At 42.7% G+C, this 23,444-nt stretch overlaps 1 protein-coding gene and 1 long non-coding RNA gene across 2 annotated transcripts; both read right to left on the reverse strand.

The window, feature by feature from the left end:
• Positions 1–6,480: 6,480 nt before the first annotated feature.
• Positions 6,481–16,841, reverse strand: LOC143527445 (progesterone receptor-like). Its single transcript, XM_077022659.1, has 8 exons — positions 16,049–16,841; positions 12,885–13,015; positions 12,565–12,681; positions 11,896–12,168; positions 11,104–11,248; positions 10,436–10,566; positions 8,999–9,150; positions 6,481–8,890 (listed from the first exon to the last, which is right to left on the reverse strand). The coding sequence occupies exons 1-8, from the start codon at positions 16,480–16,482 to the stop codon at positions 8,732–8,734; spliced, it is 1,542 nt and encodes a 513-aa protein (XP_076878774.1). The 5' UTR covers positions 16,483–16,841; the 3' UTR covers positions 6,481–8,731.
• A 345-nt stretch (positions 16,842–17,186) lies between these two features.
• On the reverse strand, positions 17,187–20,890 carry LOC143527450 (uncharacterized). Its single transcript, XR_013134128.1, has 3 exons — positions 20,418–20,890; positions 18,530–20,327; positions 17,187–18,068 (listed from the first exon to the last, which is right to left on the reverse strand). It is a non-coding gene; the product is annotated as an uncharacterized LOC143527450 (long non-coding RNA).
• Positions 20,891–23,444: the final 2,554 nt, after the last annotated feature.

Genomic DNA, 23,444 nt, shown 5'->3' on the forward strand with positions numbered 1-23,444 from the left:
TTAGAAAGATTCTAGTGAGTTGAAAACTCGGAAACTCCAAGAAATCAAGGCCGCTGTAAACACTTCTGGGCCATTAGAGGTTTTAATATGTCATCAAGGGAACTGTGGTTCCGAGCTATTAGAATGTATGGCCGTGTTTACACTGCTCAAAGAAGGCTGCTTCAGGACGGCCGCAGCCGAACAGGTCCACATTAATCGCTACTTTCCCTGTTTTTTTTTTTTCCTTTTGAAAAGGAAAAATGAAGGAATTATGAGGCATGTGCAGATGACAGAATAACACGAGGAATAAGAACAAATGTTCCCTTGTGGATATGTTTTTTCAACGGCTGTATTAACAGCCTTGTTTAATTTGAATGTCCTCAGAGAAACCATTAGCCAAGAGGGCTGTATGGTATGTTTGTGAAATTTTAAAACTTGTATATTCTGGCAGTGGGACATAGAATACGTTTGACTGAATGTTTGGGAACCTATACGGGCGGGTAGTGTCGCTACATGGTTCTTCTCAAGCTAAGTGCAACTTCACCGGGAGCTGAGGTCAAGAATCCATCATCACGGTATTGTGAAAACATACATTTACATACTGTCGTCCATGAGAAACAGGGCATGAGGCAAGGCAAGGAGACTAAAGCATATGTTGAATTCAGGCTTCACTATTTTTTTGGCAAACGTTTACGTGTGGACAAAAAAGGTCCATGGCAGGTTTTGTGTGTCGCATGTTGCTTGGCAAGATTCATTGTAGTTATCTAAAGACAACAAAGGACCTCATTCATAAGGCATGTACTGTGCTGCGTTCATATCTACTAAAAGAGTTTTAATGTTTTTGCATAGCACAAACAGAAGTATTTCCTTTAAGAGTTTATAAAGGTATAACTGTCTCTCATACTTAGGTTTACAGCTATAGGATTTTATGATAACAATAAAAGTGTCTCTGTTGATTCTATAGACAGGTGAATGACAGTCTCTTCAACGTAGCACAAAATGTCAAGCCTTCATTGTGAGGTCTGTGAATTCTTTTTAAAGTTCATGTCCTATTTTAGATCGTCTGGTGGACTAGAGAAAATCTGCTGATAATGCTCTTCAGTTGAAGTTAAAAAGGTCACTATGGACAAAAACCCACCAGCATATATGTCAGTGCCTCATCCTTTGGCATATCTCTTAAAATAGCAGTATTCGATTGTATTTTGAGATGCTGGTATCGTGTTGGATTTACTGTGGAGGAAGGCCAATTGTTATATTGCGGATCCATTAATAATTCAATAATTTGACCCCTGACACACTTTCCCGTAAAACAATCTCATCCTCTGAGAGCTGTCAAAGATACATTATATCAAACAAGCTGTCCTGTGACCTCACTTGGCTTCTCCAGGGGCCTGAGGGAGCCAAGATATTTTCAATAGCTGCTAAAGTCCCGGGTTTGTAATTAATTTAAGAGGGGCTACTTTAACAGACACGCTGTTTCTCTGTGTTCGCCCTTACTTAACGAGACACATCGCAGCCTTCGCTCAGCCTCTGCGCCTCTCTCTGCGCTCCAGCTGGGACGTGTCTGGATCTGGACTCACACACACACACCCGCATACGCGTCCACGCGTGCACGCGAACGCACGGACACTCACAAACCGCTAGTGAGGCGAAAGTTCAGAATCTCCCTTCCTCTCATGGGAACTGCCTACTGCCTGCTGACCAAGGACAATATCCTCCATTCTTGCTCAAGCGGGCCTGGATCTGAGCCACGGTACCGCTGTGAGTTTCCTCCTCCATCTTAAGAGGCAAGGAGGAAAAGGCTAACAATAAAAAAAAGAGGGAGGAGCTGCTGGGGAAAGGGTGAAATCATACTGGACACCCCCCCCCCCCCCCCCCCCCCCCCCCCCCCATCATCCCCACCCTCCTATAGGACACGAGGTGGCGTGTCTGTAGATAACCACGGGTCATCACCCGGTGCTCTGTCTCCCAGCCAGCTGGGGAAGTGAGCCTTTCATAGGCAGCCCCGTAACGAGGGAATGAAATGTGGTACGGCGTCGGCCGGGCGACAGGCCACTGATGAGGGTTCATCAGTACGACAGCCCTGACAGCGGCGTGCGTGCGGCTTCATGTCTGCACACAATTACGTCCGTCAGCCTCTGTTTTGGAGATCTGCACTACAAGGAAACCCCACGCGAGCTGTGACTGGAGTGAAATTGAAGGAAATATATGTACAGCACAGAAACTATCAGCATTATATAATGCGGGCAATTGAATGTAAATTGTGGTGTACACTATATAACCTATACAGTACTGTTTCTTTTCCTTACGTCATGTAACCTGCATTCTTTGACTGCTGATGTTGTTTCGTGACTCCTGTGACCTTTGCCCTTTGTGTAGTATGTTAACCGGGTTGCTGCCCTTTTCCCCTCACTGTGTCATTTGCATGCATCTATAATTTTTTAAAATGCTTGAACAATTTTTATATGCCACTTTAGAAATACTGGCTTCATAACTTATTCTTATTCATGTGCTTTTATTAAATGAATTAGAACTGATAATAGGCAAATGCTGACTTACTTTCCATTTCTGAGGCGAAATATAATTGTAACCTACTTCTTACCTTAACTAGCACAATACTACGCATGTAATCAGTTGTGAAGGGCTTCGTGGGGCTGCCAGCTTCATTATATTTGAAGAATATAAAGCCGTTTACATGCAGTATTCTAGTAGCTTCACACGGCTGTTGCACACTGGACACTTCAGTAAATACTAAAGAGACAATAGACAACGTGGGTACTGGGGCTGGGCGGCGGGAGCCGTTAGGAGGGGCAAGGTCATTCAAGACAGCAAAAGTCCACATTTTGAAATAAAAGTTCTTACACATTTTGATTTTAGAGTTGGTCTCATGCCAAAAAAGAAGTCTGTTTGTTCAACATACTTTGTGTATACCATGTTATTTATAGCTATTTTAGGTAATAAATAAAAAATTTATTAACATTTAATTAATAAAAAATATAATAATGAAAGCATAATTGCTATAGACTTATTGTCTGAGCTCTTACTGACTTCCTCTGCATTACAATTTGAATATAACTTGCAATTTTCTTCAAAATATACATCTAATAACTCAGTATATTTTAAGCCTAAAATACATATATAAACAGCTGTAGTAACGTCATTGTATTGGTGACTCAAAAACCGGTAAAATCCAGATCTCTTTGGTCTGAAAGTGTCTCTTTAAATCCTATATCTAAGCTAACAAGAGCATACATTTTTACTTCTAAATTTAAAAAATATGTTTTGCCAATTAACCATATGAAAAAACAGAGATATTTCACAACAGTTATATTTACTTCATTTAATGGGAGATAAATATTGCGCTGTTACTGATTAGCATTGGGTATGAGTTGAACTCTTTAGTCTGAGCCAGCCAGACTTTCCCCTCTAAACTTTTGTGCACAGACAGCTTCAGCTGCAAAACCCATCTTGGAAACATATTATGCGACCAAGGGCTTTTATGGCAGTGAAGCATAAAAAAAACCTGCTCGGAGTGTCACATTGAATTTCAGGAAGTAGGGAAGGGCTGACTTGAAGGATAATTAACTTGCGAGGCAGGTTTAATGGAGCCCCTCTTCTGGGCAGTGGTCCACCATGGGATCAACAGCTAAGCACAAGATTTCACAGAATCACCCAGCGTGCTGATAATGGTTTGTTATGTTGTGATTGGGAAATTACTCGAGCAATTGGGCTGTAATTAGATTGTAATCCCAGACCTTTAGTTTCTACAAAGTTTCTTATGACTCAATTATAGTTTATTATTTTTTTGCATGTGGGTTTGCCTTCAGTACATATTGCCTCTGACATGTCAGATTTAGCAGGTATACGGTTTATGTAAAGAATGGCGCCCCGATGCTTTGTGAGCGACAGTCGCCCACTCGGACTTGGACGGCGCGGGCAGGCGACTCGTCTGTTCGTGGCTGCTCTGGCGGAGTTTTTTACAAGCCGACAGGAAACAGAAGAAAGCTCCGTGTAGATGGTGTCTGTTAGGATGCCAGACGCTTTGAGAGTGAAGGTCGTCGAGCGACCTCTGTGTCATCAGTGGGGCGCCGTCTGTGTCGGTTGCAAACAAAACGAGCAAGTCAACACTCGACTGCGTTGAGAGGTTCCCGTCTCTCCCCGTCCGGCTGTTTTTACCCCGTCACTTTGGGCAGATTTCTGGAGAGTGCTCTGCTGTAGAGCTACGCTAGAAACTAAGCCTCCATTTTCAATGGAATTTAATCCACAATGAAGCAGAATCTGGATTTGGAAAACGAAGGGCTTTTAAAAAATGACATATAGGGCCTTCAGATCAGCAGCTGAGCGTAGGTTTGCATGAAAAGCAGTGCTGGGTACGCTTAGAAAAGGCAAAGCAGCAACTCTAGTCAACATGTATATGATTCATGCTGTTGTTTCAGGAACAACAACAAAAAGTTTAGTTGCTTTTGAAAGGTCAGGCTTGCCTCCCTCGTTCATGGCATTAACAGACCCGTCTCATAAATAAAAACGCGCATGCATAAATTGAGTTCCATCACTGTTGAATACTTATTAGAATATACAGAGTGAAAAACAGGTAAATGCATTATGCACAACTCCCGCCATTAATATATATAGAAGAGGCGAGAGCTTAGTGGTTAGGGAAAACCAAGAGCAACAGAATTTGGTTTTAGTCAGTGAACAGTTAGTCAAGCCGAAGTTTGGACCATGGCTGCCCCCAGTGGAGGGAGACAGACACAACTACCGCATCGGCACTTTGCTTCGGTCCTGTCCTGATTCTGCTCCAGTTCCTAATGGATGTGAACTCTAAATGAAAAAGGGTCTCTTTCTTTCTCCCCATGTATTACATACAGACTCATGTGCATTCGTAAACATTCCCTGGACATGGGGCTGAATGCTGATGCATGAGCAGCGTGTTAGACGCCTAAATGCAGCCGATTTGCCGCCCCCCCCCCCCCCCCCCACCCCCGCCGACACCATAAATTAAAAGATTTGGGGGGTATTGAAAGACAGGCTATGATGAAAAAGCATTGCTTTCATTTCTCTTTCGCTATCATACTTTAGAATGCGAGGGGGGAAAAAAAGCGCAGACAAAAATATTCTCAGAGGAGGGGTGGAGCGACGGCGAGGGTGGGGTGGGGGGGGGGTCGTGATAAATGAAAGTGAGGACAAATGTGTGCATTCTGGAGAGTGGCTGTATAATGGAGGGCCTTTTCTGGCTGGAAATGCCCCTGTAGCCGCAGCTATCTGCACCAGCTCCCTGCAGACGGCCAAGTCCCGAGCAGCTGGAGAGATGCGATGCTGCTATCGGGTTGCATTAGTGATTCCAGGGCCATTACACTGCAGCCCTTTATGTTCTCTTTAAAAGCAGATCATGTTGAAATACTTTGGGGGGGTAAAAAAACAGGGGGGACCTCCATAAAACATGTGGAGATGAGGGCTTGTCTGGTAAAATATTAATAAGGAGTTAATTGCTTGTTAATGGACTTGTGCTTAGATAATAGCTGCGCTTCCATTAGCTGTAGCACGAAGCAATCTTGGGTGCTCCTTCACAGACATGCCAGAGATAATAGTTTTTGGTTTTTTTGTGAGTCATGCATTGAAGAGAATACGCTTTGAAAGGTGAAGCACTTTGGGTGGTTAGGTAGACACGATATGCTTAATTGGATTCCAAAAGATGAAAGTATTATGTTGCATTGAAATATTGAAATATGAGTCGCTCAGACACTCGTTTACTATGTTCACTGCATTTTACAAGTGGTTTGGCAAAGCCAAAAATTGCCTTTTAGTTTTCGTTATGATGGGAATGAAACATCAACTTTTGCAGTAGACACAAAGGCAGGAACCCAAATTCTGTGGAAAGGACCTACATTATTACATTTCACAACTGAAAACATTTGATTCTTTTCCAGTAACTCCGTTACTGAATGCAATACTGATGTGTAAATGGGTTCGGTAAATACAAGCAAAAATGACTAAATTCGCTTTGAATGTGTACTTTGGCAGGTACGGTATTTTTTACCCGCTCTTTGCTTTTAAAGTCAACCACATGTGTCTGGATGATGAAAAGAACGGATTTCAAAATAAGCTGTTTTTTAAGTTGGCCTTCGCTTTCACCCCTTTCTGCTCTGTTTAATTTATGAAGACAGAACAGTTGCTGAGAGACAGTGTTGGGGACAGTGTTGAGGACAGTGTTGGGGACAGTGTTGGGGACAGTGTTGGGGACCCACCGTCCCCATCACAACCTGCATTTCACACACACGGCCTCTTACAGCTGCCGTTGCAATCGAAGCCCAAAATATGATGCTTTTGGAGAAAAAAAACCCTTTCAAAAGTTAATCAGTGAGACAGATTCACTGAAGTTATTTTCTGGTTTGTTAGAAGGCCTGTAAAATATGTGATCAAATAAACAGAAAACAAATAAACAAGCAAAAAATAAACAAAAATTAAGCACCAAAAAAATTTATTATCATTAGCAGTGTAAAACGCATGGGCAGGTAGAAATAACAAGGGCTGGTGACACAAAGCCAAACCAGCAGACTGTTAATAGGCAGATACTAAATGGCTCAATCCATTCACATAAAAACATGACACAGGTTTAAAGGGGGGGGAAGCAAAAGGTCACCTAGGCCAAGGAGAAACCACTGAAGCAGCAAATTGTACAGAGTGTTATGACAGTGATACATACTAGTGTGCCTGGAGGATAATAATGACCATCGTGTGATTCAAAAAACAAACTTGAACACATTTTAAAGAACCCACTGAAAGGTTATCCATCATAAGCACATCATGTCACAATGAAATGTAATGTATATATACTATATATATAGTGATGCGCACTCAAATGTGATGCTTTTCTTTTTAACGCAGTGGGTTTAAGGTTGGCAGTGGTTATACTATTTCACCACTAGAGGGTTCTGTGATGATGCAATGTGTAAGTACCACATAGGTGCAGTAAATAACTGCCCACTACAGGAAATTGTGATTGACAGTATCTCAGGGATTTGCTGAATTATGTTTATTTACAAAGTAAGATTTATATCATTTGAAAACATACAATAAATCTAAGCACAAAGTAGTTTCTCATTCATTTTCACTACACGAATGAGTTTTACAGAAAGCCAAAAAGGTTCTGTGTACTGAACGAAAAACTATGACAACAAAAACCATGACAACAGCAGCAGCCCATAATACTCTCACAGACATGTAGCCGTCAGACACAGGAATGATCCCTCAGTCCTTTATTTCATTTGTATTCATTGTTAAGATTTTTTTTTCCTCTCAGACGTGTGTGTATATGTGCGTGTATGTGTGTGTGTGTGTGCATGCGTGTGTGTGTTTGTGTGTGTGTGTGTGTGTGTGTGGGGGGGGGGGGGGGGTTGCAGTGATGGCAGTGAAGACAGAAAACAGATCCTGCCTGTTATCAGATCCAGGACAGAGAATTGTTTCCAATAGAAAGTACAAATCGATCAGATTAAAAGAAGATAATAAACAACTGGCATAGATGCAAAACTTGGGAGGTACAGGTGGATGCTCGCTTTGGTCATAAGTTCTTGCAAAACTAACCCTTGTGAATTAAATGTTTTTTGGCCCTTTGTTTTAGTAAAGGTCCGTGTCCTTGGGATTTAACTTGTAGTGAAGGGAGATGTCTCAGCCTCCTTCTGCCTTTGTTGTGCGCACTGACGTTTTTGTATTTCAGACCATCTGTCTGATTTGCAAACACACTGGTGTTTAGTTCTCCATTTAAGCCCCCCAACCTTTTAGACTGAACGTTTAAGTGAAAATAACAAAAAATCTAATCATTATATACTGTGCAGTTAAAGTGGAAATTTACCTGATAATTAGTTATATTTATGGAACCTTTCTTAAGTCTAAGGTAAACAAACCAACCAATGTAATTATATATTTTTGGCTCTACATAACGTTAGCCATTGTCCTGAATTGATTCATAAAACACAAAGTTTGCCTAGTTTGCCTCATGCATATTTTCACACAAACATTTTGCAACATTGTGTATGTTATTTGTCTACTTAGCTTAGAACTATATTTCTCTTCATCTCCTCTCAGCTTAAGACTAAAATTGTTTTGCCATTTAACTGCATGTACCTTTAGACATTAAAACCAAATCTAGATGTAACTCTGTTACACCTTAACTACATTCATAACTTATCAATCCAAGTTAAAGCAATTCAAAGTCTGTAAATAATCTTATTTTTTTGTCAGCATCATGTTTTATGCTGTTAGGTTTTTGGAGAAAATGTGTACTTTCTGCTCCATAAGGTTTTCCTGACAGCCTATAATTACTGTTTACTTTGAAGGAAAATAAAAAAATAATCAAAAGGAAGTGTGAGCTCATTTTGAACTGCAGTAGTACACTAATGTTACAGTAAGTATTTTGTGCTATCACACAAACTTAACAAAAAAAGATAAATGAGTTCTAAACTGGAAAACAAAAATTAATTAACCATAGTTTTCTGGCCAGAAAAAATAATTGCAGCTACTACTTCACCAATGGCTGCATTTATAAAATGAAGAAAAACCTTCGTTTTGGTAAGGAGATTGAAAATAAACACCATTTAACAAAAATAAAGGGCTTTGCGTTGTTTTCAGTACTGGCTTCAACAAAACAGCGTTTGGAGGGGGAAAAAGCAAAATTTGCTACAGCAGCTGCAGCCAAAACACCCCACAGATGTGCACCAGACAAGGCTATAGGGGCAGACGGCTTAAGGTCGCTGTGCTATTCGTGGAAGAGAACTGGCCTGGCCATGCCTGTGAGAATCTTTGGTACGTGAACAGATATGATGTCGGAGATCATGTCCGGAAAATTCACCTTCACCGACAGGGACTGGGCCTGGACAAACAGGTTGTAGGTGAACTGATGAAGCTTCCTCACGATCTGCAGCCAGAGAGGGAACGTTCATGGAGAGGAGCATGAGAACGTAGAAGAAGAACTGAGCGCAGCATTAAGTCATGAATAAAGAAAAGCGTGAACATGAGCCCGTACCCGGTGCAGGGAGTTCAGAAGCTGAGTGAGCTGGAACAGTCTCTCGGCGTGGTCACCCCGACTGGTGTGCGAGACCAAGCGGTCCAGCTCGTTGAAGTAGGTAGATCGCAATTCGTCAAAACATCTCTGGCTCTTCAGGCCGTGCTCTGGAACTAAAGCAAACCAGACTCAAAGAGGAGAAACATTCCTGGGCCGGGGTAACTGTGAGAGAGCAGTCTTTATAACATTCTACACGACTGCTTCACTTCTGACCACCTACACATATTTTTTTATTTCTGTTTCAGTCTCAGCTCTAGCAAAAGTCAGACTACCTGAGGTTCTGGATGTAACAGAGATGATGCAACCTGGCTCCAACTGCAGTTACATTCAAGGCAATTAAAATTCAAGCATCTGAGAGCTGACACTTCATTACTTCATTAGCGTGGAGACAAGAGGCAACGCAGCCCCAAATCTTTTTTTCTGCCGCTTACATCAGCTGAACAGCAGCACGGCGCCTGACAGAAGCCCCTTAATTTAGTTCTCCAAATCGTTCCCTCCCACCAAGTGCGCAGTTACACCGTATATTAAACTGCCCAAACGTTGTGCTAGGTTCAGTCTTTGTCTTCATACATCATGTTTGTGACGATGAGGTTTGGACAGCAGAGCTGCGTGGAGCAGTCGTGGGGTGGAGGAGGTGACAGAGCTGTGTGGTGCAGTCGTGGAGGGTGGAGGAGGTGACAGAGCTGCGTGGTGCAGTCGTGGGGGGTGGAGGAGGTGACAGAGCTGCGTGGTGCAGTCGTGGGGGGTGGAGGAGGTGACAGAGCTGTGTGGTGCAGTCGTGGGGGGTGGAGGAGGTGACAGAGCTGCGTGGTGCAGTCGTGGGGGGTGGAGGAGGTGACAGAGCTGCGTGGTGCAGTCGTGGGGGGTGGAGGAGGTGACAGAGCTGTGTGGTGCAGTCATGGGGGGTGGAGGAGGTGACAGAGCTGCGTGGTGCAGTCATGGGGGGTGGAGGAGGTGACAGAGCTGCGTGGTGCAGTCGTGGGGGGTGGAGGAGGTGACAGAGCTGTGTGGTGCAGTCGTGGGGGGTGGAGGAGGTGACAGAGCTGCGTGGTGCAGTCATGGGGGGTGGAGGAGGTGACAGAGCTGCGTGGTGCAGTCGTGGGGGGTGGAGGAGGTGACAGAGCTGCGTGGTGCAGTCATGGGGGGTGGAGGAGGTGACAGAGCTGCGTGGTGCAGTCGTGGGGGGTGGAGGAGGTGACAGAGCTGCGTGGTGCAGTCATGGGGGGTGGAGGAGGTGACAGAGCTGCGTGGTGCAGTCATGGGGGGTGGAGGAGGTGACAGAGCTGTGTGGTGCAGTCGTGGGGGGTGGAGGAGGTGACAGAGCTGCGTGGTGCAGTCGTGGGGGGTGGAGGAGGTGACAGAGCTGTGTGGTGCAGTCTCTGGAGAGCCGTCACTCACCGACACTGAAGAGGAGCAGAGCCTTCATGCAGTGGAACTCCTCCTGCGTCACCTTGAGGCGGCCGAACCTCTGAGAGAGGTGTCGCATACGCAGGCAGTGCTCATACATACTGGACACCTGCATCCTCTGGCTGCAGGGAGAACAGGGCGGGGGACGAGTCATTACCCAGGGCCAGTCATCTCCATTACCCACGCCCGCCATCAAGCCTAGCCGCTAAACTGTTATTGCCGTGTGAAATTTCACCCCCACTGTAGATAACTGGCTCGTTTCTCTGCTACCTCCCCTTACAGGGTGTATTTGTCAGGACAAGACCACATATTTACTATAAGCACCAGACGTGTGAAGGCATACCTGTACATCAGAGCCTTGATGAAATATTTATGTGAGATGCATTATTCAGAGTGAGTGTTTAGATGGGAGGTATGGCAGGGTTAGGTTGACACCGAGGGCAAACCACTGTGAGTAAAGTTTACTCGTGCCTTTTGGCTTCAGTGAAAGAGCCGTACTTAAAAGCGAATAGCATGCTGTTAAAAGACCATGTTGCCAATAGAAAGCTAAAAAAATGCTAACCATCTGTTGCAGCAAAAGGTAGCCATGTTTATGGATCATTAATATTTCAGCAATGCTGGCGTATGTGACAGTGATGTTTTGCTAAACCTTTGCTTACTCATTGAACACAAGATCAGGGGCAAAGTAGAGCATTCTGGCATTGACGTTTTTGAAGGACCTCCATCCCAAGGCGAACACCATGATTTCCATCCAGGAGTACTGAATTACAGCCAGCTGGTCATCCACGTGCAGCTTCTGAAAGCCTGCCTCAACAACAAGGCAGTGCAGAACAAACACCATCCACGGCATCAACACACAAAGATCAAATATAAATCTGTTTGTGGGTGTCTGTTACATATGGCTGTTTAACAGAAATCACAATTATATGTATTAATTATTTAATTATATTAATGTATTTCTTTACTTTATTACTTGAAATTAAGTATATGGTTAAAATGCATATTAAAAAATTTTATGTACTATTCCATATATTTATTTTTTTATATGGCTACTTCATATACTGAGTTTAGATATTTTTTACAAACACTGTATATGCACTGAACATTACCTAATCTGTAACAAAATATCCATGTGAACATAATTTCCTTGAATATTTGTAAATGTATCATAAAAAAAAAACATTACCGCATCCTGTAACTTTTAGAGTTTCTTTACCAAAAATTCCCAGCCTAAGAGTCTTGCAAAGTTTAGTTCCAACAAGCCTGATCCTAATACACAGTCTAAAGGCCTAGATCAGCTGGAACAGATGCATTCGATTCAGGCTGCAACTAATCTCTCCAGGGTAGTAGATCATGAATCAGAGCCACCCTTGTACTGCATCATTAATAACCGATGCTTGTTTGTTTTTGATGATCGATGAAGTATTCATCTTCTCTTCGTCTGCTGTTACCTGGCACACCCTTGGCCCATTTGACAACCGTGACGAGCTGACGCTCTCCCAGCTCGTTGAGACTGGTCAACAGAGAGTCGGCCGAATCGGGCTGAGCCGGGTCATGGCCGGCGTTCACCGGTGCGGGTTCAATCCGAGCCAGGATGCTGAGGAGGCCATGCTGGTCCCGCAGAGCCGGGAGGGGAGAGACGGGCGTCATGGCCGTGACCACTGGCACCCAGGCCGGGTCACTCCTGACTGCCACAGCCTGCTTGATTTTCCCCAGTTTTCGGGCTTGAATGAAGCAAAATAAGCAAAATTAGGTGGACTGAGCTGGTTCAGCGAGCAGAATTAAACAGTTTTTAATCTACGTCAAATTACAGTTCCGCTTCATTGTTGATGTCACTTATCCTGCAACACATTTGATGTGTGTAGCTTATTTTAATGATGTAATAACATGTTTCATACAGTATGTATAGAAGGAGCTAAATAAACTCTAACCATATCCACACAATGTAGAGGAATAGTTTTCTGCGTTTATCTCAGTCATAGCAAAACCTAAGGCTAATTCCATTACATCCTTGCTCATTTAATTCCATTTCACTTCTGTTAAGATTGAATCCCATTTTAAACCTCAAAAGCCCTGGGAACAATGTCTTTGAAAAAGACTGAGGAGCTATGAGCAGATACCTCGCAGACTCATCCCTGATTCAATGCATCTTTTAAGACGACAAGATGGGCAGTTCCGTCTCCGCAGCTTATCAATTGTGCAATTGTTTCTGGCAGCGCACAGAAACTTGTGTTTACCTAAAAACATAAAACAGCTTGAATGACCTGCTGCCCCTGGAATTTAACCCTGTAGTGTTACTGTCCAAGGAAACAGGCCACAAAACCCCTGATGTGTTCAAATACCATTATGTGTGCAGAAGAAATTACATGTAAGCACGTAGGAGCAAGTTAAACCTGCGCTGCCTTGTGCAGATGACCAACACAGCGTCCTCAACACTCACCCTCAGCAGCCCTCTTGAAAAACACTTTGCAACTGGCACATGTAAGAACCCCATAGTGGCACCCAGAGGCCTGTTCTCCACAGATTTGGCACACGCGCAGGACTGGAAACAGGAGGTTTGTGTTCTCCAGACTGGAAGAGAGAGAGAGAGAGAGAGAGAGAGAGAGAGAGAGAGAGAGAGAGAGAGGAGGTGGAAGAGGAGGAGGAGATGCCACACACAGTGTTATCACTTCAAGTGATCTATTTTAACACAATATCATCTGCTGAAACTGGCATGTATGCAGTGTGTTATCTCCCTGGACAAATAAACAGCTTTTCAAGACTATTTACATGGCCGGAGAACGCGGTCACATCCGCAATCCACAAACTGCCTGTATAATACACCAAATAAAATGCTGTCTAACTTGGTGGAATCTGAGCTTCTTTTGTGTCGTCCCCACACACAACAGCGCCTGTTTCTACGAACAGAGAATTCCTGCATAGGCAAAGATGGGTAAAAATCCTTTTTATTTTTTTTACTTAGAACTTAAGGATAATGACTTTAAGGACAACACTTGATGCACATACCAGCCATTATAAACAAAAATGTAAAACTAGAGTACTCTTGTTATATTAGGTAATCTAGGTCACATCTACTAGTGGAATGTGAGGAAATGTTTAGATGAGGATATGTGAATATAAAACAATCAAAATGATTTTTGTTACCTTACAAGATAGTACGTTAATACTCTATGCTACGTGGCAATGGCCCTGACAACCTCAAAACACACCCAGTGACACAGAATGGCACACAGTAAACACTGTTATTTTCCATCATCTGTGGAGTTCAAAGCCATGTTAGCTAGCCTGAATAATGAACGTTAATGATGTAACTATGACACCCGGTCCCCAAGGTCGTACTGTGTGTTAGTGTAAAAGAATACGGTTGCATTTCAACAAACCTAAAAGTCTGCCAATATATTTTTATAGAAACACAGACAATAGTTGGTCTGCTGCAGGTCATCACATGCGATATAGCACAATATTTATTCATAATCATATTGTTGACACAGCTAAGTTTACAGTGAGGCATTTGAGGCTATAAATCAAAAAGAAGTTGGCAGTGGCCTTTTCAGAACATTTTAGCTGACGTTTCAAAGTAAAACGTTTTGTTTTTTTTTTTACCATGTTAACTATGTAGTGTTTTTAATTAACATTATAATTAATCTCAACTTATTGGCATGCAAGTTAACCAACATTACCTTACCTACTGTAAGTAATGTCAGTTCAGTACTAGCTGTCAAATTCCAGGGCCGTTTTTTATTGATCTCATATAGATTTGTCAGTCTTTATCTTCTCACAGCCTGATCCTGTTGTGACTAACACAGTGTGATCTTATCGTGACTCTCGAGTTATGATTCGAAAAGTTTTAGTTCTGACAAAAACGAACCACTTTTATCTGCCTCGTTAGGATATTCCCTACAAACTTTGCAGAACATTTCAAGTACAGAAAGGTCAAGTCAGCCCATGAAAACTTTCCACGAGGGAATGAAGCTGGGGAATCGTTTTGTTTTATATCCGTGCTGCGCCGACATTTTATTGCACACTTGGCTTTGTCATTGTTTGCCAACAAATACTATTGGTTTGTTTTGACTGGACGTGCAGTCCAGTCAAAACAAACCAATAAGACCCTTTTCTATGTCGAGAGGTTAAACATTCAAGTGAATTGTGTTAAATAGTTGTGTTAACACATTATGTTCACCACCTCAACATCAGCGTTCGCCAATCTCTGATGTTCGCCGACCTGAACAGTGTTGGGCCCGCCTGACATTTTAACACTGCTCCTGGGCCAGATGTCAGCCATGTGTATTTTAAAAAGTATCTGACAATTAGAAATCAACTTGCAGTATATGTGGCTAAATGTATTTTTCTTCTTTTATCTGCCTGTGCACAATGAGTCTGCATGTGCAAGATGCTATTACACAATATTTGCCTGCCAAGTTATATATTCACGTAAAATGCTGAAAAGACATTTGAGAATGTTGATGAAGAAATGTATGGCAAATGTTACTCAAAACAGTTTGTCAGATAGTTAAATTGCTGAATTATATGATGGCTATATTAATTACTTTTGACAGAACATGTCACTTGACTGAAGGAAGCATGTCAGGATCATAGGCTGCTAGAATAGCATTAGCTGTAGCAGTCTAGTTTCAAGTTGCATGTGGCATGAGAAGAATGCACAAAGCCCTGAACACAACCTTCGCCCACATGCATTCATATGAATGATTTGTGGTCAAGGAGTTGCCAACATTAACACAACCTGGAAAAACAACCATGCACAATAGCTAATCACACATCATACACGGGTATTAGGTTGCTTCTTTTAGGTATTTTATTCGTGGGGGTTTCTAAAGCATAAAAGTTTTTAAATGTACATATTGTACACTGTCAATATCATAATAATTCCTGCATGCTGTATGAAATATATATAAACTGTAGCTATATTGTGAAGCAGCAGGCGCCTTCTTCAAAGCGTTTCCTAAAGAAACATCTAAACGTTTACAAGGTGACTAGAGGCCATGGAGACCAAAGGGGCGATAGATTAATATATGACAATTATGATACGCTTGTAGGATGCCATGTGTGCGTGTGTGCGCGCGTGTGTGCGCGCGTGTGTGATATGCAGTCAAAGGTGAGCAGGACAAACTCTTGGCAGGCGGAGTGGTGTGTGGACATATAGAAGTTGGAAGTATTTACATATTCATAGATCCGTGAAAATAAACGAAAGCAAAAGTGTAGAGTTACATCTAAGCCACTTTTAGGGCACATGGAATTTTTGACTTCGGTCATTGAACCTATTTTAGCGTTAGGCCTACAAATTAATGCTTAGTCACATTGTGAGCCAGAGAATACCGTTGTGTGGGCCTGGAGCAGATAACGTACCTAGGAGGGACTCACATTGTGCAGATCTTCTCACTGACTGATCGTGGCACTTGGTGGATATTTAGAGGCTTGCTGTTTTCTCTTTACCGGTTATTATAGGTCATCGGAACATAAAGATGCAGCAAACAGGCTCCACATAACAGCTGATACGTAAACCAAGGATCCATGCACATAAACACATGGCGACGTTTATCAGTGATGTGAACTATTGGGGAAGTGGTACTAAAATGCTTTGCCTACCTATGGTCAAAGTTGAGTACACGTGTGTCCAGGAGCCCTGCTGATGAAACGGTGAAAGGTTTCCTCGTGAAGGTTCCGTCTGGGTAGAAATGCTGGGAAGCACAATCCATCAAAGGAGGAGCACCATATATATCACATCCGCCTATATCATAAAACGGTTCGTGTGGGTCTGGGTCGATCGGCGGAACCGCATAGTGTTTAGCAGATTGTGTGAGTATTGCAGCACTGTCGTTCCCGTGTAGACAGTCTCCACTGCTGTTCTTGATGTTAGTCTCGGTTTTCAGTAGACTATTTGTTCGTAACTCAACTAAGTTCCCAGTTTCACTATAAAATCTCGGTCTTGTCCAGTCTTCGTCAAAAGCGCTGAAGCGGTCGGCTGCACCGTTCATAGTGGACTCGTTTGTTCCGATACGTCTCTCCTGTGTTAGATCCATCGCTGACTTGTCTTAGTTTGACATCCTTTTCTCAGTTCACCTCAAGCATTTCATCATGTCCCCATAAATGATTGACAACCTGTTATACACTGTCAGACTTTTTGTCTTCTGATGCAGCTGCTCCAGATAACGAATAATCTTAGTTTAGCCTTAATAAGTGTTCCGTTTCATCGTTTCCTCTATTGCATATTGGCCAGGGCTTAAACTTAAACCTGCTGCGTCCTCCAGTTGCAGAAATAAATTCGCGGTTTGCTGATGCACAGACGACACTTTGCATAATCTCCTCCCATTCTGTAGTCAGGAGCACGAGACATATGTCATATTTATGGTTGTGTGTAACTATTAAAGGCTGGACAGGTATGATCCCCAGTATGCTTAAAGCTCTTATTACACCCCACTCACACATATGAAGAATGTTTTCAGCCCATGCGATTATATGAGCGCCTTGTCGCATTGACCTACTGTATCGCGGGTACAGTCAGTACTTTCTGCGAAAGGCGTGCTGAAGTTCCTAAAAATACTCGCCGGCTAGATATACATAATGCATGAATAACCCTTTTATTTTCTACATTGCTACGTCGTTACAAGACTAGACCAAACACACTAAATAATTTGTTAAATCTTGTTGCTTTTTCTGAGTGAGAGAAAGGAACTTCATAGGAACTTAATTTTTCTAATGTCTGTGTTTCATTAAGGCTGCTACTTGCAAGATATATCAAAAATGTTGCATAAAAAAGGTCAGATGTCTTTGAGAGGGAACACAGTGTCTTTCGCCTCATTATCAAAGCACGATCCTGCTACATTTGAAACATGGGTCTCGCATTCCACCAGATACCATTTCATGGCTTATTTAAAACCAAATATTTCGGTGTGCTTTGCTGAACATTCTATGTGATTAAAATTGGATGAATATGTTTTGCTCATTCTGCAACAGTAGTATATGGCATTCGGGCCTGGATTTAATTTGCAGGCAGACATTTCTAGCAGGCCCCAACAAGTTGGAAGTATTTTCATTTCCATGAATAGTAAAACATGTAGTCCAGAAACAGGTGTCATCTATGTTACAAAGTCAGAGGTTATACTGTCATAGTCTTAAGCTTTTGGGTAGCTACTTATACACAATAAACTGAATAAATAGGGATTCCCTGCAGCCCGTTAGATTACATTATCAGAGAGCTCTATTATTTAAACTACATTATCAGAGAGCATTACTATTTATACTTCATTATCAGAGGGCATTACTATTTACTCTGCATTATCTGAGAGCTCTATTATTTAGACTACGTTATCAGAGAGCTACTATTTAGACTACATTATCTGAGAGCTCTATTATTTAGACTACATTATCAGACAGCTACTATTTAGACTACATTATCAGACAGCTTCTATTTAGACAACATCAAAGAAGCCAGCTATATAGTCAGGGAGATGTTTTAATGTACACAATGCACTGGTTGGTGTTTTCTTCTTGTCAGATCTTGTCAGATGTATTTGTCCCTCTCTAATCGCACATTCTCCGCATGGATACGGTCGTTTTCTGCTGTCTTGATATCATCACGAGCGCCAAATAACTCTGAGTTAAAGACCTGTGAAAGCAAACAAATCCAAAATAAATAATCTGCAATGTCCCTGAAATATAATCTTCAGAAATACTGTAAGGTTCCGCTTTACTGGGTAATCCTGCCCCTCCTGCCAAAAACAATAACTTGTATCAATACAATATGATTATTAGGCACATAGCAAAATAATACTGTCAGAAATGTTACAAATGCTATTACAGGTTTTAAGGATATTCAAGATTAGGCTTGAAACTAAATGTAAGTACTAATGTATCACACTTCTCTACACAAGCTTTATTTTATCTTGAATTAGTGTGATGAAATAACTTTGTTTGAAAACATTATACATTGCTTCAATACAAAAGTCTAAAGATATACATAAAATCAGTAAAAATTGTCACATGCAATTTCTGAAGATACAGACAACATATCTACAGTAACTTTTCTTGCTTCCTTTGGTGCCACTAACTACTGCTTACCAAACTCACCAGCAAAGATTTCTGCAGGCAGTCGTTATTCTCAGCCACTGTCCTGCTGCTCCTCACTGTTGTCCTGCTGCTCCTCACTGTTGTCCCGCTGCTCCTCACTGTTGTCCTGCTGTTCCTCACTGTTGTCCTGCTCTGTTCCTCACTGTTGTCCTGCTGCTCCTCACTGTTGTCCTGCTGCTCCTCACTGTTGTCCTGCTCTGTTCCTCACTGTTGTCCTGCTCTACTCCTCACTGTTGTCCTGCTGTTCCTCACTGTTGTCCTGCTCTGTTCCTCACTGTTGTCCTGCTCTACTCCTCACTGTTGTCCTGCTGTTCCTCACTGTTGTCCTGCTGTTCCTCACTGTTGTCCTGCTCTGTTCCTCACTGTTGTCCTGCTGCTCCTCACTGTTGTCCTGCTGCTCCTCACTGTTGTCCTGCTGTTCCTCACTGTTGTCCTGCTGTTCCTCACTGTTGTCCCGCTGCTCCTCACTGTTGTCCTGCTGTTCCTCACTGTTGTCCTGCTCTGTTCCTCACTGTTGTCCTGCTGCTCCTCACTGTTGTCCTGCTCTGCTCCTCACTGTTGTCCTGCTCTGCTCCTCACTGTTGTCCTGCTGTTCCTCACTGTTGTCCTGCTCTGCTCCTCACTGTTCTCCTGCTCTACTCCTCACTGTTGTCCTGCTCTACTCCTCACTGTTGTCCTGTTCTGTTCCTCACTGTTGTCCAGCTCTGCTCCTCACTGTTGTCCTGCTGCTCCTCACTGTTGTCCTGCTCTGCTCCTCACTGTTGTCCTGCTGCTCCTCACTGTTGTCCTGCTGCTCCTCACTGTTGTCCTGCTGTTCCTCACTGTTCTCCTGCTCTACTCCTCACTGTTGTCCTGCTCTACTCCTCACTGTTGTCCTGTTCTGTTCCTCACTGTTGTCCTGCTGCTCCTCACTGTTGTCCTGCTGCTCACTGTTGTCCTGCTGTTCCTCACAGTTGTCCTGCTCTACTCCTCACTGTTGTCCTGCTCTACTCCTCACTGTTGTCCTGCTGCTCCTCACTGTTGTCCTGCTGTTTCTCACTGTTCTCCTGCTCTACTCCTCACTGTTGTCCTGCTCTACTCCTCACTGTTGTCCTGCGCTCCTCACTGTTGTCCTGCTGTTCCTCACTGTTGTCCTGCTGCTCCTCACTGTTGTCCTGCTATTCCTCACTGTTGTCCTGCTGCTCCTCACTGTTGTCCTGCTCTGCTCCTCACTGTTGTCCTGTTCTGTTCCTCACTGTTGTCCTGCTGTTCCTCACTGTTGTCCTGCTGTTCCTCACTGTTGTCCTGCTGTTCCTCACTGTTCTCCTGCTCTACTCCTCACTGTTGTCCTGCTCTGTTCCTCACTGTTGTCCAGCTCTGCTCCTCACTGTTGTCCTGCTGTTCCTCACTGTTGTCCTGCTGCTCCTCACTGTTGTCCTGCTCTACTCCTCACTGTTGTCCTGCTGCTCCTCACTGCTGTCCTGCTGCTCCTCACTGCTGTCCCGCTGTTCCTCACTGTTGTCCTGCTGTTCCTCACTGTTGTCCTGCTGCTCCTCACTGTTGTCCTGCTCTACTCCTCACTGTTGTCCTGCTGCTCCTCACTGTTGTCCTGCTGCTCCTCACTGTTGTCCTGCTCTACTCCTCACTGCTGTCCTGCTGTTCCTCACTGCTGTCCTGCTGCTCCTCACTGTTGTCCTGCGCTGCTCTCATCGTTGTCATCATGGTGAATTTCCATCTGTGATGGCATTTGGAAGTACATCCTCATCAACCTATGCTACAGTTCTTCCATTGTCTTCTGCAGGTCCACCTACCGTGATGGCTTGTTCAGAAACGATGGGCAGATGAATAAACCACTGCTCATCAAATTCGTCCTGCATTTATCTGCATTTATGAAGCAAACATTGAGTACCTTTAGGTTAGTTCTGTGTTTTGTGCCTTGACATCATGAGATTCCTCTTACTCTCCCACTTTCTAGCCCCTTCTTCTTATTCTTCTTCTTCTTCATGGCATCTTCCAACCAGCAGATCTCGAGCCAACTCTGTGGCCTTTAGAAAGAAAACAGAAGTCAGATAAGATCTTTTCGTGGTATGTGATATGCAGTATAACCTGTTGGGCAGACTCTATGATGATGCCTGCTCTGGACCGTTGGTGGTTTGGTTCTCGAACTGCTCAAGCAGTGTGGCCTTGGCCTCCTCTGCCAGCCTGCGCTCCCCTCCAGTCTGTCAGCCTCCTCCTGAACAAACATACTCTCCTTCTCCAGCAGCAGTGTGTGCTGGGTCTGTTCTTCAAGCTCTGGATTAGCAAATGTGACACAACCAGACTACGACTATTTTCACCCACAGCACCATGACATTACAGTTTTGGACGACTGCTAACGTGCGATTGTCCAATCTGTAGTCACATTTTCAAAACTCTAAACACATTGAACACAACATCAGTCTATAGTGGCTATATTATTAGTTCAACTCATGTTGTTATGGCACAAAATGCAGTCATTTTACATGTTTTTATAATGCTTAAATTTTCTATACACACAAGGTTATCCAATAACAAAATTCTGGATCATTTTTGCCTTATTTACAATTGCTTGCACACAGCATGTCAAAAATGAAAACCTAAGGTTCAAAAATGCAAAGTTCTGCAAAAACAAAGGCAGCTGAAAAGCTATTACTGTAATACATATTTTTTGCACATATAGTTCAATGAAATAAAATGAAGTACAGTAATGTACCGGGTCAGAGAGGAGCAAATCAGAGGTGTATAATCCAGGTTCAAGTAAAAGTCCTCACCAGGATTTTGCTCAGGCTTCCTGGATTGTGTTGATTCCACTAATTTTACCTGGATTGCACTAATTAGAAAATCTAGCAAGCTTGAGCAAAATCCTGGTGAGGACTTTTACTTTCTGAACTTGGATTATACACCTCTGGAGCAAATATAACAATTTGTCCTGCAAATTTTCCTCCCGCCCATCTCACCTTTCCTCAACCCCACTAAGGAACTTTTTTCAGTCTGGAGGTTGAAGGTGTATGATCATCGGCCCCATGACCAAATGTCCCTCCTGGATGCAATGAATCCCGGCTGCAGAGACATTTCAGCTGAAGACTGCCAGGGGTGAATAAGGCATACCAAGCTTTTCTATCTCAGGTGCATGGCAAGGGCTAACATCAGATGTGATGAGGATGAAAAACATGTGGCCAACTGCTGAACACCACTTACATTACACATAACAAGACTGTTCAGTTTTGTATTCTGTTTTTCCCCCTTGTGTGGCTTTTTTTGTATATGTGTATTTTTACATATATGAGACCATGGCTAATTATGTTTACAATTACGGTAATTATTTTTTGGTTTAGGCCACAATTTACAGTAATGTCCCTAATACAGTAAAATATACCCTTTACTGCAAAACTGTTACTGACTACTTTTTTTGTCTAATCTACATTCCATATAGTACCTAACAGTAAATATCACTCATTGTGTATGCAGTATGTTGCCAAAAATACACACATTTGTAAAAAAAAAAGTCCAAATGAAGCGGATTACAGTAAAAATGAACTGACTAAGAAAACAACAGATGTTACTGTAAAATATCTGTTGTTTGCTGGGAGAGAGTAAAATATTACATGTAATACTGTTTCTGTACTGCCATCAAATGTTAGTTTTTTTACAGTGATTGTGCAGTGATTGACTATGTTCATCTCAAATAGAGAATCTGTGCTAGTGTTTGAAAGAATGATTGGATACTGAACCAGGTTTGCTGTGTTTTAACAACATTGGTGTATAAAGAGAAAACTTTGCGTTGTGAAATGCAGAGTTGTTATTTAGTTAAGAAAATGCGCTTTTGAACACGGTATTAAGTATTTGGCTATTTGTGTGAGGTCAATGTGTTGCTGTGTTTAGAGTTTTGACAATGTATCTGAAGTTTTGGGAAACGCATGTTAGCAGTCGTCAAAAACTGTAAATTTAGAAATTTTGCTAATTTGGTGGCTGGTGTTCCCTGTTCGCAATTCAAACTCTCAATTCAAACCCATGAGCTACATGGTCTCTTTGGCAATATTTTCATTCTGCCTTTCAGCATTTTCTTGCTTCTTTTAGATTTTCCTGTAGTGCCCTAAACCAAACCAGTAGGACAACCACTAACATCTGAATCTGAGCATTATAACATTGTAGAGAAGTGAAAATGACTTTCTGTGTTATATTTTATGTACTTTTTATATTTGTAATATGTAATATTTTATATTCTAATGTTGTGGTAACCACAGTCAGTGTCAGAAGTGTGCCCTATTTCTGTCAGTCTACAGGACACAATAACACACTTGTACAGAATTTCTGTTCCCTCTCTTGTTCCCTCTTGTTCTCCTGTTCTCTTGCTTGGGCCTTCATCTTCTGCACCTCGATGGTGTCTGGTTGGCGACGATGCATGTAGATCAAGTTTTCCCACACAGAGCCCAGATGCGCTTGTTAACGCGTAGGCGGGTTGCACAGAACACAAAGTCCTGTGATTGATTTTAATGGAGATAACAGAGGTATATCACTTCTGTAATGAGGTTTATTTGGAACATTCAGTTCCTAGTGAGGTGATCTTAACTGAGACTGATCTAAACTAACTGACAGGTCACACATACAGGACCTCTTGTCAGTTGGCTTAATTTTTTTACCCTATACATATCCTAATCCTAATCCTGGCCAATCTTGAGATACTCCACCATAGCTTCATGTGAAAAAAGGAATAGAAAGTGTAGGTGTACAGTTGTGTAAGGACTTAGCATCATTGGATATAAAGCATGGGACAGAGGATACACGTGAGCAGCACGTGAGGTCCACGTGAGAAAAGCAATCAAAAACTCAAGCAGGCAACACTGTGAAAGACATATCCACAATAACTAAACATGACCAAGCATGGAAATGCAATACGAAGGCTTGATCAAGGGCTAGG

Source organism: Brachyhypopomus gauderio, chromosome 11 (genome assembly GCF_052324685.1).
Source record: "Brachyhypopomus gauderio isolate BG-103 chromosome 11, BGAUD_0.2, whole genome shotgun sequence".
In the NCBI taxonomy this organism is placed as follows: domain Eukaryota; kingdom Metazoa; phylum Chordata; class Actinopteri; order Gymnotiformes; family Hypopomidae; genus Brachyhypopomus; species Brachyhypopomus gauderio.